Source organism: Ranitomeya variabilis, chromosome 1 (genome assembly GCF_051348905.1).
Source record: "Ranitomeya variabilis isolate aRanVar5 chromosome 1, aRanVar5.hap1, whole genome shotgun sequence".
NCBI classification, from domain to species: domain Eukaryota; kingdom Metazoa; phylum Chordata; class Amphibia; order Anura; family Dendrobatidae; genus Ranitomeya; species Ranitomeya variabilis.
In genome coordinates this window covers 1147107168-1147117770 of record NC_135232.1, presented here as the reverse complement: position 1 = coordinate 1147117770, position 10603 = coordinate 1147107168, and the positions used below count along the sequence as shown (strand labels likewise).

Below are 10603 nucleotides of genomic sequence, written 5' to 3'. Positions count from 1 at the left end.
AATATGTAAATTCATACAAATGTAATAAAAAAGCTCAATCATAAAAATCAATAGTAGTAAATCATTTTATTTTATGTATTTATTTATTTTCTATGCTGGTGGTACAATTCTATGCCCACTGCCACGCGGTTTGTTGCCCCCTGCTGGACACATCTATTCTTATATATTTTTACATATACATTTTCTTATGATTATTATATCTGTTTACATGTTGGATTTTTTTCAATAGGACATAATGTGATTTTAATTATACTTTTAATAAAATATTTTTGCATTGTCATCTGTTTATTATATTTATTGATATTTTTGTGTGTAATTGTGATCTGATTATTTATGAAATAAAAATTTATTGAAATTTTTTATAAGTTCACAAGCAGCCATTTTTATGGCCCCCAACTGTCAGCTTTAGCAAGGCTGAATGTCAAAAATGGGCGGGACCCCAAGCCGTTTTTTTTTATTATTTATTTAAATAATTTAAAAAACCAGCATGGGGAGCCCTCTCTCCTTGATAACCAGCCTTGCTGAAGCTGACAGCTGAAGGTTGCAGCCCCCAGCTGTGAGCTTTGCCTGGCTGGTTATATAAAATACAGGGGAACCCACACAGGTTTTTGTTTATTTATTGCGGCTGATGAATACTCCCATCAGCTGGTGTAGGCTGATGGGAGTAATAGTCTCAAAAGCCGCCGCCGTCTCTCATTGTTATTACTTGAATTTAACTCTCATCATTCTCCCCTGCTCGCACTAATCGCCATTGGAGCAGGGAGGATGATGAGAGTCGTGTTCAGCACCCGGCGCCGGGGAACAGCGCTTACTGTACTGCTGCTTCCCAGGCGCCGGTACGTGTGGTTCTGATACGGCACACAGTTGCCAGAGCCATCACAGCCATGACAAGTATTGGCTGGCGCAGCATGTGCCTGTGACCAGCGGTAACCTTACTGTTTTCAACCGCCGGGTATCGTGGGCCGCTGCGAGATCCGTCAGTGTCTGCTGCAGTTAGTGCCTATGAAGCTCCATGGACTGTGTGGAATACAGCGGACCAGCGTGGGAGTTTTATCTTTGATATGCTGACATCAACTCCCCCAAAAAACTACCCCGATTGCCACCGCACCAGGGCAGTCGGGAAGAGCAGAATTGACGTATACTTGTGGGGTGGCTTCGGGCTGATATTTGTAGTTTGGGAAGGGGTCAATAGCCATGGATCTTCCCTGGCCATTAATATCAGTGCGCAACTTTCCTGGTCATTAAAAATGGTGGGACCCTAAAAAAATGATGTGAGGTCCCCCCTATTTTTTTTAATAACCAGCTAAGGCAAAGCAGACAGCTGTGGGCTGATATTAATGGGTCGGTAAGGTCCATGGATATTGGCCCCCTCCCTGCCTAAAAACACCAGTGACAACAGAAATGGCGCATTCATTAGCCTCGGCTTTTCCCGATTGCCCTGGAGCAGTGGCAGTTGGGGTCGTGGAGTCAGACGCCCCCATTACTAACCCTGTAGGTAAAAAGAGAAGAAAACACTGAAAAAAAGTATTAAAAAAACTCCCCAACAATTTCTTGTTTTACCCCTTTTCTTAGAAAAAAAGGTAATCCACTGGGTCCGCTGTAATCCATAATATGGAGGTCCCACGAGGATCCCAGTCTTCGTCCAGTGTATGGTGCCCTGTCCAGAGAGCGCAGCTCCGTAGGCTCGAGCAGCCAGTGCCGGGGTGACGCTGCGCTCCACTGGGAGCTGAGCCGACGTTAGTGGGGAAAGATTCTGTACATCAATGTTATAAACTTCTGAGAAGCACCTGGGGGCTCAAAGTGCTCACCACACATCTAGATAAGCTCCTTGGGGGGTCTAGTTTCCAAAATGGGGTCACTTGTGGGGGGCTTCCACTGTTTAGGCACATCAGGGGCTCTGCATATGGCACATGATGCCCGCAGAGCATTCCATCAAAGTCTGCGTTCCAAAACATCACTTCTTCCCTTCCGAGCCCTGCCGTGCACCCAAATAGTAGTTTCCCCCCACATGTGAGTTATCTATGTACTCAGGAGAAATTGCACAACAAATTTTGGGGTCCTTTTTCTCCTGTTACCCTTGTGAAAACAAAAAATAGGGCTAAAAGTACATTTTTGTAGGAGAAAAATGATTTATTTTTTTGTATTTTCACGGCTCCACGTTATAAACTTCTGTGAAGCACCTGGGGGTTCCAGGTAATCAATACACATCTAGATAAGTCTAGTTTCTAAAATGGGGTCACTTGTGGGGGGTTTCCACTGTTTAGGCACATCAGGGGCTCTGCAAACGCGACATGGTGGCCGCTAATTATTTCCGCAAAATTTACATTCAAGAAGTCAAATGGCGCTCCTTCCCTTCCGAGCTCTGCCGTGCGCCCAAACAGTAGTTTTCCCCCACATGTGAGGTATCAGCGTACTCAGGACAAATTGCACAACAAATTTTGGGGGCCATTTTCTCCTGTTAGATGGTGTGACACTAATAATATTAGCAAATTCCTCCAAATAGAAATGTAGTATAGTTCTTCTGATTAGCCATCTCACTAACTCCATGTGCAGGCATTGCATGAGCTTAGGTATCCATGGTTACCAACACTAAGAACTGTCTGTCATTATAGGAGTGGTGGTAACCATGGATACCTAAGCTCTTGCCATGGCTGCACATGGCGTTAGTGACATAGCTAATCAGAAGAACTATACTGCATTTCTAATCGGAGGAATTTGCTAATATGAATATTATTATTACACCTACTACATACTGGGATGGGATCTTGGAGGTGGGAATATCCCTTTAATTCCTGTGAAGCCCCTGAAGGGTTAATAAACTTCCTGAATGTGGCGTGGAGCACCTTGGGGGTGCAGTTTGTAGAATGGGGTCACTTTGGGGTATTTTCTGTCACAAAGGCCCTCAGTCACTTCAGGAGAAGACAATCTCAGAATCACCGGGATCCGCTGAGTTATGACCCCATAAAGTGACAGTTGTAAAAATTAGCCTGGTCATGAAGATGGAAACAGGCTGGGGTGAAGGGGTTAATACAGATAAGTGGTGAAGGTGTCTATTCACAACCAGCAAGCAGAGGTCTTAAAGAAAATACTCTGTACTGTCCCTTTAAGTGGACCCTCCCCACTCCCATAGGCTACGCGCAGGAGCCAATCAGATCGCCGCTTGTTAGTTTCTTGCTGTTGCATACTAGTGACAGCCGCTCGCTGATTGGCTGCTGCGCTCCCGTCATGCAGTGCGGGCTGGCTCTGAGCCGTCAGTGCGCGGTGCGATGTCTCTGGGGCAGGTCGTGTGTGTGGTGTCCGGAGCCTCCCGCGGGTTCGGCCTCTCCGTGTCCCGGCAGGTGGCTGCTCGGGCGGCTCCGGGCTCCGCGCTGCTCCTGGTGTCCCGCTCCGAGGAGACGCTGCGGGAGGAGGCGGAGAGGCTGCGGGAGCGCTACCCGGGGCTCGGGGTGCACTGGACGGCGGCGGATCTGGGCACAGAGGACGGGGTGAGGAGGACGGTGTCCGCGGCCGCGGAGATGAGGAGCGGGGAGCCGGGGACCCTGATCATCCTCAACAACGCCGGTACTGGGGGAGCGGGGTACTGGGGGAGCCGGTACTGGGGGAGCCGGTACTGGGAGCCGGTACTGGGGGAGCGGGGTACTGGGGGAGCCGGTACTGGGAGCGGGGTACTGGGGGAGCCGGTACTGGGAGCGGGGTACTGGGGGAGCCGGTACTGGGAGCCGGTACTGGGGGAGCGGGGTACTGGGAGCGGGGGTACTGGGGGAGCCGGTACTGGGGGAGCCGGTACTGGGGGAGCGGGAGTACTGGGGGAGCCGGTACTGGGAGCGGGGTACTGGGGGAGCCGGTACTGGGAGCGGGGTACTGGGGGAGCCGGTACTGGGGGAGCCGGTACTGGGAGCGGGGTACTGGGGGAGCCGGTACTGGGGGAGCGGGGTACTGGGGGAGTCGGTACTGGGGGAGCGGGGTACTGGGGGAGCGGGGTACTGGGGGAGCCGGTACTGGGAGCGGGGTACAGGGGGAGCCGGTACTGGGGGAGTCGGTACTGGGAGAGTCGGTACTGGGAGCGGGGTACAGGGGGAGCCGGTACTGGGAGCGGGGTACTGGGGGAGCCGGTACTGGGGGAGCGGGGTACTGGGGGAGCCGGTACTGGGTGCGGGGTAATGGGGGAGCCAGTACTGGGTGCGGGATAATATGGGAGCCGGTACTGGGAGCGGGGTACTGGGGGAGCGGGGTACTGGGGGCGCCGGTACTGGGTGCGGGGTACAGGGGGAGCCGGTACTGGGAGCGGGGGTAATGGGGGAGCCGGTACTGGGAGCGGGGGTAATGGGGGAGCCGGTACTGGGAGCGGGGGTAATGGGGGAGCCGGTACTGGGAGCAGGAATAATAGGGGAGCCGGTGCTGGGTAATGGGGAGCCGGTACTGGGAGCGGGATAATGGGGGAGCCGGTACTGGGAGCGGGGTAATGGGGGAGCCGGTCCTGGGAGCGGGGTAATGGGGTACTGGGAGCGGGATAATGGGGGAGCCGGTACTGGGAGCAGCGATAATGAGGGGTACTGGGAGCGGGGGTAATTGGGGTGCTGGTTCTAGGGGAGGGGGTAGGGGAGCTGGGAACGGGGGTGTAGAGGGTTCTGGTGCGGGGAGGAGGGGGTGCCAATAGGGGAGCAGGTAGGAGGGGGTTCTGGTATGGGAGGCGGGGGTCGAAGGGGTGCCGATACTGCAAGTGGCGAAGCAGAAGGGGGTTCTAGGCAGTGAAGGCACCATTTGGCTAGTACCAGAGAGGGAGCAGATTTTAAAAGGCGCTAGACTGGTAGCACAGGTATCACCTAACAGGCAGCAGTGCTAGGGGAGGTCCAGGTAGCAGAGGCTGAAATGGTGACAGGTAGAGGAGCTGTGGAGCAGAGGTGGAAGAGGCAGAGGACGTGTACAGTCTGGTAGAAGAGATATTGGTTAGAAGAGGTGGCACATGTTGTGACGGGAGGTGAGGTGGCGCAGGTTGTGACGGGAGGTGAGGTGGCGCAGGTTGTGACGGGAGGTGACGTGGCTCACGTTGTGACGGGAGGAGAGGTTGCGCAGGTTGTGACGGGAGGAGAGGTTGCGCAGGTTGTGACGGGAGGAGAGGTTGCGCAGGTTGTGACGGGAGGAGAGGTTGCGCAGGTTGTAACGGGAGGTGAGGTGGCGCAGGTTGAGAGGTGACGTGGCTCACGTTGTGACGGGAGGAGAGGTTGCGCAGGTTGTGACGGGAGGTGAGGTGGCGCAGGTTGAGAGGTGAGGTGGCGCAGGTTGAGAGGTGACGTGGCTCACGTTGTGACGGGAGGTGAGGTGGCGCAGGTTGTGACGGGAGGAGAGGTTGCGCAGGTTGTGACAGGAGGAGAGGTTGCGCAGGTTGTGACGGGAGGTGAGGTGGCGCAGGTTGAGAGGTGACGTGGCTCACGTTGTGACGGGAGGTGAGGTGGCGCAGGTTGAGAGGTGACGTGGCTCACGTTGTGACGGGAGGAGAGGTTGCGCAGGTTGTGACGGGAGGTGAGGTGGCGCAGGTTGAGAGGTGAGGTGGCGCAGGTTGAGAGGTGACGTGGCTCACGTTGTGACGGGAGGTGAGGTGGCGCAGGTTGTGACGGGAGGACTTAGTGACTAAGACTTTCTGAGAACAGATGAGTTGGGATGTTTATGATAAAAAAAAATGTAGACAAAAAAATAAATGTAGTAAATGCATAATCACCAGTGTGTGCTCCTCGCTGGGGCCTTGGCCCAGGTCCATGGGGGGGGGTTGTGGTCTCCTCGCTGGGGCCTGGGCTTCGGCGCGGCACTGAGGGCTCCTCGCTGGGGTGCTGTTCCTGGTTTGGGGTGATAGATGTATGATGGGCAGAGTAGTTCATGTGCATTCTTCAGCGGTGGTCCTAGCGCATCCCCCACCTAATTTCTTGGTTTGTTTGGGGTCTTCTCCCTCCAGGGTCCCTGGGAGACATCAGTAAGTCGTTTATGGACTTCATGGATTTGGAGGAAGTGAACGGATACTTGTCCTTCAATGTGTCCTCCGCGCTGTGCCTCACCTCCTCCCTCTTGAAGACCTTCCCGAGACGCGTTGGGCTGCAGCGAGTGGTGGTCAACGTGTCCTCCCTGGCAGCCATCCAGCCGTTCAAGTCTTGGACCCTCTACTGTGTGGGTAAAGCGGCTCGAGACATGATGTTCAGAGTCCTGGCCGAGGAAGAGGCGGACGTCCGCGTGCTGAACTACTCACCAGGTACAACATGTGACCTCTCCCCTCCGATTGTGGCGCTCCCTGGCAGAGCTCCCCTCCAATTCTGCCTCTCCCTGGCGGAGCTCCTCTCCGATTGTGGCGCTCTCTGGCGGAGCTCACCTCTGATTCTGCCACTATTTTCTGTTTTACACTGTGGCAGAATCGGGAGCTCAAGGAATTTTGAGCCGGTTTGGTTTGAGCGAGTGACGGGTCATCTTTAAAGAATTTGTCTTGTCATGCGTTTCCTACGGTGGTTACGTTCCGACACATTTCTCTTATCTCAGAGATGGGAAACTATTTTTATTGTACAACTTCTGCGTCATTATCTGAGAGGATCACAGAGATCTGCAGTTTTCAGTGTTGGTTGTGACCTTCTCATGATTTTTGGCCCAAAGCCTCAAAATTACAGCGTAGCCTGAACCAATGTATGTCCACAAGAACAATGATGGGTGTTGTGCTCCGTGTGAAGTGTCGTGTCAGGCTCTAACCGCAATGCTAAAACCGCCGATATTGCTCCAAGTGGGGGAGTTTATTATTTTATTACAGCTTTCATCCTTCGGGAAAAGGTTTCTTATTTTTCCCCCTGTACTACCCCTTTGAATGTGGAGGTCCATGATTGCTGCTGTTACGCCACTCCAGAGTGTACCCCATACAAGCGGACATGCGTTCCTAGGGGTTAATAAGGAGCTTGCAGCATCCCCAGGTTATACCGCTAGATGGAGGCCATAAGGAGGCTCCTCTGGCCTCTGCTTGTGATGAGTGCATTTGAGGTTGCAGTGGGAGCGCAGCTCTGGGTGAATGTGAGCTCCGTACGGTGCAGCAGTGGACCTGGCAGTCATAGCTCCTCTCTGCCCGTCCTAGAGGACGTGGAGCCTCCTCGTGACCTCTGTTTACCAGCGCGTATCATTTGTGCAAAGTCCAGACCCCGGCTGTTCCCGGGGTGGGCCGAAGCTGCATTAACCCTTCCACTTACAAGGAAGTGTATAATACAGCTCTAGAATATGAGGGTCCATGGCTTCCAGGCAGGACCCCTGCGGTCCTCTTACCTGCAGGCATCCACCGAGGTTTCTTGATTAATGCCATGATGTGGATGTCTGAAGATGAGGTCCACAGCGCTGCTGGCCGGTGGCCATGGACCTCTGCCCTGAGCACAGGACCCGGCTCTCGTGAATTTACTTTCTTATCCGTAGGGCTCAGATTATATTATGATATTACAGCCCAGAACCGTTACTCATAATCAGTCCTGGACCCCAGGGCCCGCGGCAAAATCCGGGGCGCAGCTGTGACGTGAGGACGGTGAGCGGGGAAAGCTGCAAGTGATTCCAGCCGGCGATGGTCTTCGCTCCGCACTGCAAATGATAGGAAAAGGGAAACACAATGTTCTAAAAAGCTGGAGTCTGAGCCTCGTGCAGAAATCCGGCACCTCCGGCCTCGACCCGTCACTAAGGTTATTAATGGTTGTCTTAGGAAGGTTCTGCCACTGAATGCACTAGTGCAAATCATCAAGATCCTCTGCTGGCAGCTCCTGTGTGATCACCGACTGATGGACTCTGGAGACTCTGCAGCCATGGGGGCAGGTTTAGGCCACCAGGTTGCACAGCGGCACCAGTAACGTGCCCTGGAGACGTCATGAAATTGTCCTGAAACCTCTGGCTGCAAGTCTTTATGTCCACCGCCACCCGTTTGGCACTTTCCCTCTACCTTTATAATAGTCCGTCACGTGACCGGTGACACCGATCCTGGCTATCATGTTACGTGCAGCCAGAATACACCGCAGAATAGCGGTACGCGCGGTATTATAGGAGCAAAAATCTATACAGTAAGTTCTCGAGCCACCGGGTCAGCAGAAAAATAAAATTATGGATCTGAATGTGTCGAAATGTTTCTCTATTTAAATAATTTATTTGTGCAAAAGTAGAAATGAATTAAAAGAAAACCCGTGCACCTACATCTGGGGGAGGTAAGTGTAAGGACCCCCACAACAGTGGCGTCTCTGCCCTGCCATAGAAAAAGCCGTGTGCCCCCAAAAAAAAGCAATGATTGTTGTGCGGCCGCGTCCCTCAGGGGTCTTTTCTGACTGCAGGTCTTGTGTTGCAGGGGTCCTGGACACGGAGATGCAGCAGGAGGCACGGACGCTGACGGCGGATGAGGAGCTGCGGCGGACATTTATTAACATGAAGAATGATGGAACGCTAGTAGACGCTGAGGTGTCGGCACGGAAGATGCTGGACGTCATCCAGGGCGACACCTACAAATCAGGGGCACATTTGGATTTCTATGACTTGTAATCTCTCCTGACCGATGTGATGATGACCTCCCTCCTCTGAGGACCGCCGGGCCAGTGCCCCTCTAATCCACCCAGCACTCGCAGAGACGTCCTGGGAATGGCGCAGAACGGAAAACGTGGCCTCCGCTGATGTGTGAGCCGGGTCGTCCTCTGTCTGTGTTATCAGAGGGATCCCCTAAGCATCGCCCGTGTGCCAGGGGTCCCCCAGTGGGGGAAATAAGTATTTGATCCCTTGCCAATTTGTAAGTTTGCCCACTGACAAAGACATGAACAATCTATAATTTTAAGGGAAGGTTACTTTTAACATTGAGAGATAGAATATCAAATATAAAATCACATTGTATAAATTATATAAATTTATTTGCATTTTGCAGTGAGAAATAAGTATTCGAGCCCTCTGGCAAACAACACTTAATGCTTGGTGTTCACACCGTGCTGCCAACACTATGTCAGGGATCCCGGGGAGGATATCTATCGTCCCCACCACTCACACCAATTTGTCCTGAACCGGGGTTGTTTGGTTGCCCCTGGTTCCTTCTGAAGGGGATTTATCTATATCCCAGTTCTGGCTTGGAACATGCAGCTCTCTGGTGCCCCCTTACCCTCAGAACAGACAGGGTACTGCACCTAGGATAATTAGTCGCCAGAAAGGCTGCCTGCTATGTACTGGCTATTGGGTATACTGCAGCGAGGGCGATATAACTACTCCCACTCAGGCGGGAACAATAATTGTCAACGCCGCCGTCACTGCAGAGATGCCCGATTGCACAGGACAAGGTATTCCGCCACCAGCTCCGATTGCACCAGAGGTTAACGGGTCCTGAGCCAACCCAAATCAGTAGCGTAATTCACCTTAGAAAACACAGTTTGTAAAGAGCAGAAGAGACAAGCTTAGTAAAATTATATATTTTACTCCGGAAAAGATACAGTATTTATAAAAATATTAAAAGATATTATAAAGGAGACGAATCATGTGTATATACAATTACAAATAAAAAAGGATTAACGGTGAAAATTCATTCATATCTATCAATGGTGCATCGTGTGCTGGCCGGGGGAGGGGATCTTCCCCACTTATTCTCCGGTCAGATTGCACAGCCTGTCCTGGATGAATCCCCCGGCAAAAACACACTGCTGGAATGCCGATCTTACCAAGTTATTCTAGCCCAAATCCCAGGCACTGCCCCTGTAGTGACGTCACTTAGAAGCTGAAACCTCCTCTTCCAATATGAAAACCATCTTTTACACATGTCTCGCTGTGTGAACCTTACATAAGTACGACACCATGCTCATGATGTTCCCCACGTCAGGGGCGATCTTTTAAGTGTAAATACAGAACCATTACATGAATTGCTTGAGGAGAAATTCGCACTTTGCACTCACCTCGCCTAGCTGCTCGCGCTTTGAGTGGATGATAGGTCTACCGGTGGCCATGTGAAATATGAAACTCGTGTATTTCTAGCACAAATCGGTGCCGCGATATATCAATATAATAGAGAAAAAAAATCCCTGCCGTTTGAGAGGGACTATACCGGTTTCAGCTGGTACTAGATGAGAGAATTGTCTACTGCAGCTACAAGAGCCATAAACATTGTTTTGGGAGGAGGAAGTGAGAGGTTTAGGATTCACACACACACACACACATATCAGCAGGCAGAAGAGCTAGAGAGGGGGGTCGGAGCCCGCAGCGTGTGTCTAGTACAGCTATGCAGATACTCAAACATGAAATATTCACATTATCGTGACACTTGGTGGCAAAACCCTTGTTGGCAAGCACAGCAGTCAGATGTTTTTTGTAGTTGATGAGGTTTGTTCACATGTCAGGAGGAATTTTGCTCCACTCCTCTTTGCAGATCATCTCTAAATCATTAAGATTTTGAGGCTGTCGCTTGGCATCTTGAAGCTTCAACTCCCTCCATAAGTTTTCTATGGGATTAAGGTCTGGAGACTGGCTAGGCCACTGCGTAACCTTAATGTGCTTCTCTGTGAGCCACTCCTTTGTTGCCTTGGCTGTATGTTTTTGGTCATCATCTTGCTGGAAGACCCAGCCACGACCCATTTTTAATGTCCTGGTGGAGTAA

At 51.9% G+C, this 10603-nt stretch overlaps 1 protein-coding gene across 1 annotated transcript; it reads left to right on the top strand.

Moving 5' to 3' along the window:
* The first annotated feature begins 3215 nt into the window (after positions 1 to 3215).
* SPR (sepiapterin reductase) lies at positions 3216 to 10018 on the top strand. Its single transcript, XM_077280334.1, has 3 exons — positions 3216 to 3561; positions 5948 to 6238; positions 8333 to 10018. The coding sequence occupies exons 1-3, from the start codon at positions 3267 to 3269 to the stop codon at positions 8521 to 8523; spliced, it is 777 nt and encodes a 258-aa protein (XP_077136449.1). The 5' UTR covers positions 3216 to 3266; the 3' UTR covers positions 8524 to 10018.
* The last annotated feature ends 585 nt before the right edge of the window (positions 10019 to 10603 follow it).

Excerpts from the sequence above, each read along its gene's own strand:
- SPR (XM_077280334.1), top strand. The coding sequence starts at position 3,267 with ATGTCTCTGGGGCAGGTCGTGTGTGTGGTGTCCGGAGCCTCCCGCGGG. Across the intron at positions 3,562-5,947 it reads GATCATCCTCAACAACGCCG|GGTCCCTGGGAGACATCAGT; the intron begins GTACTGGGGGAG and ends TTCTCCCTCCAG. Across the intron at positions 6,239-8,332 it reads CGTGCTGAACTACTCACCAG|GGGTCCTGGACACGGAGATG; the intron begins GTACAACATGTG and ends CTTGTGTTGCAG.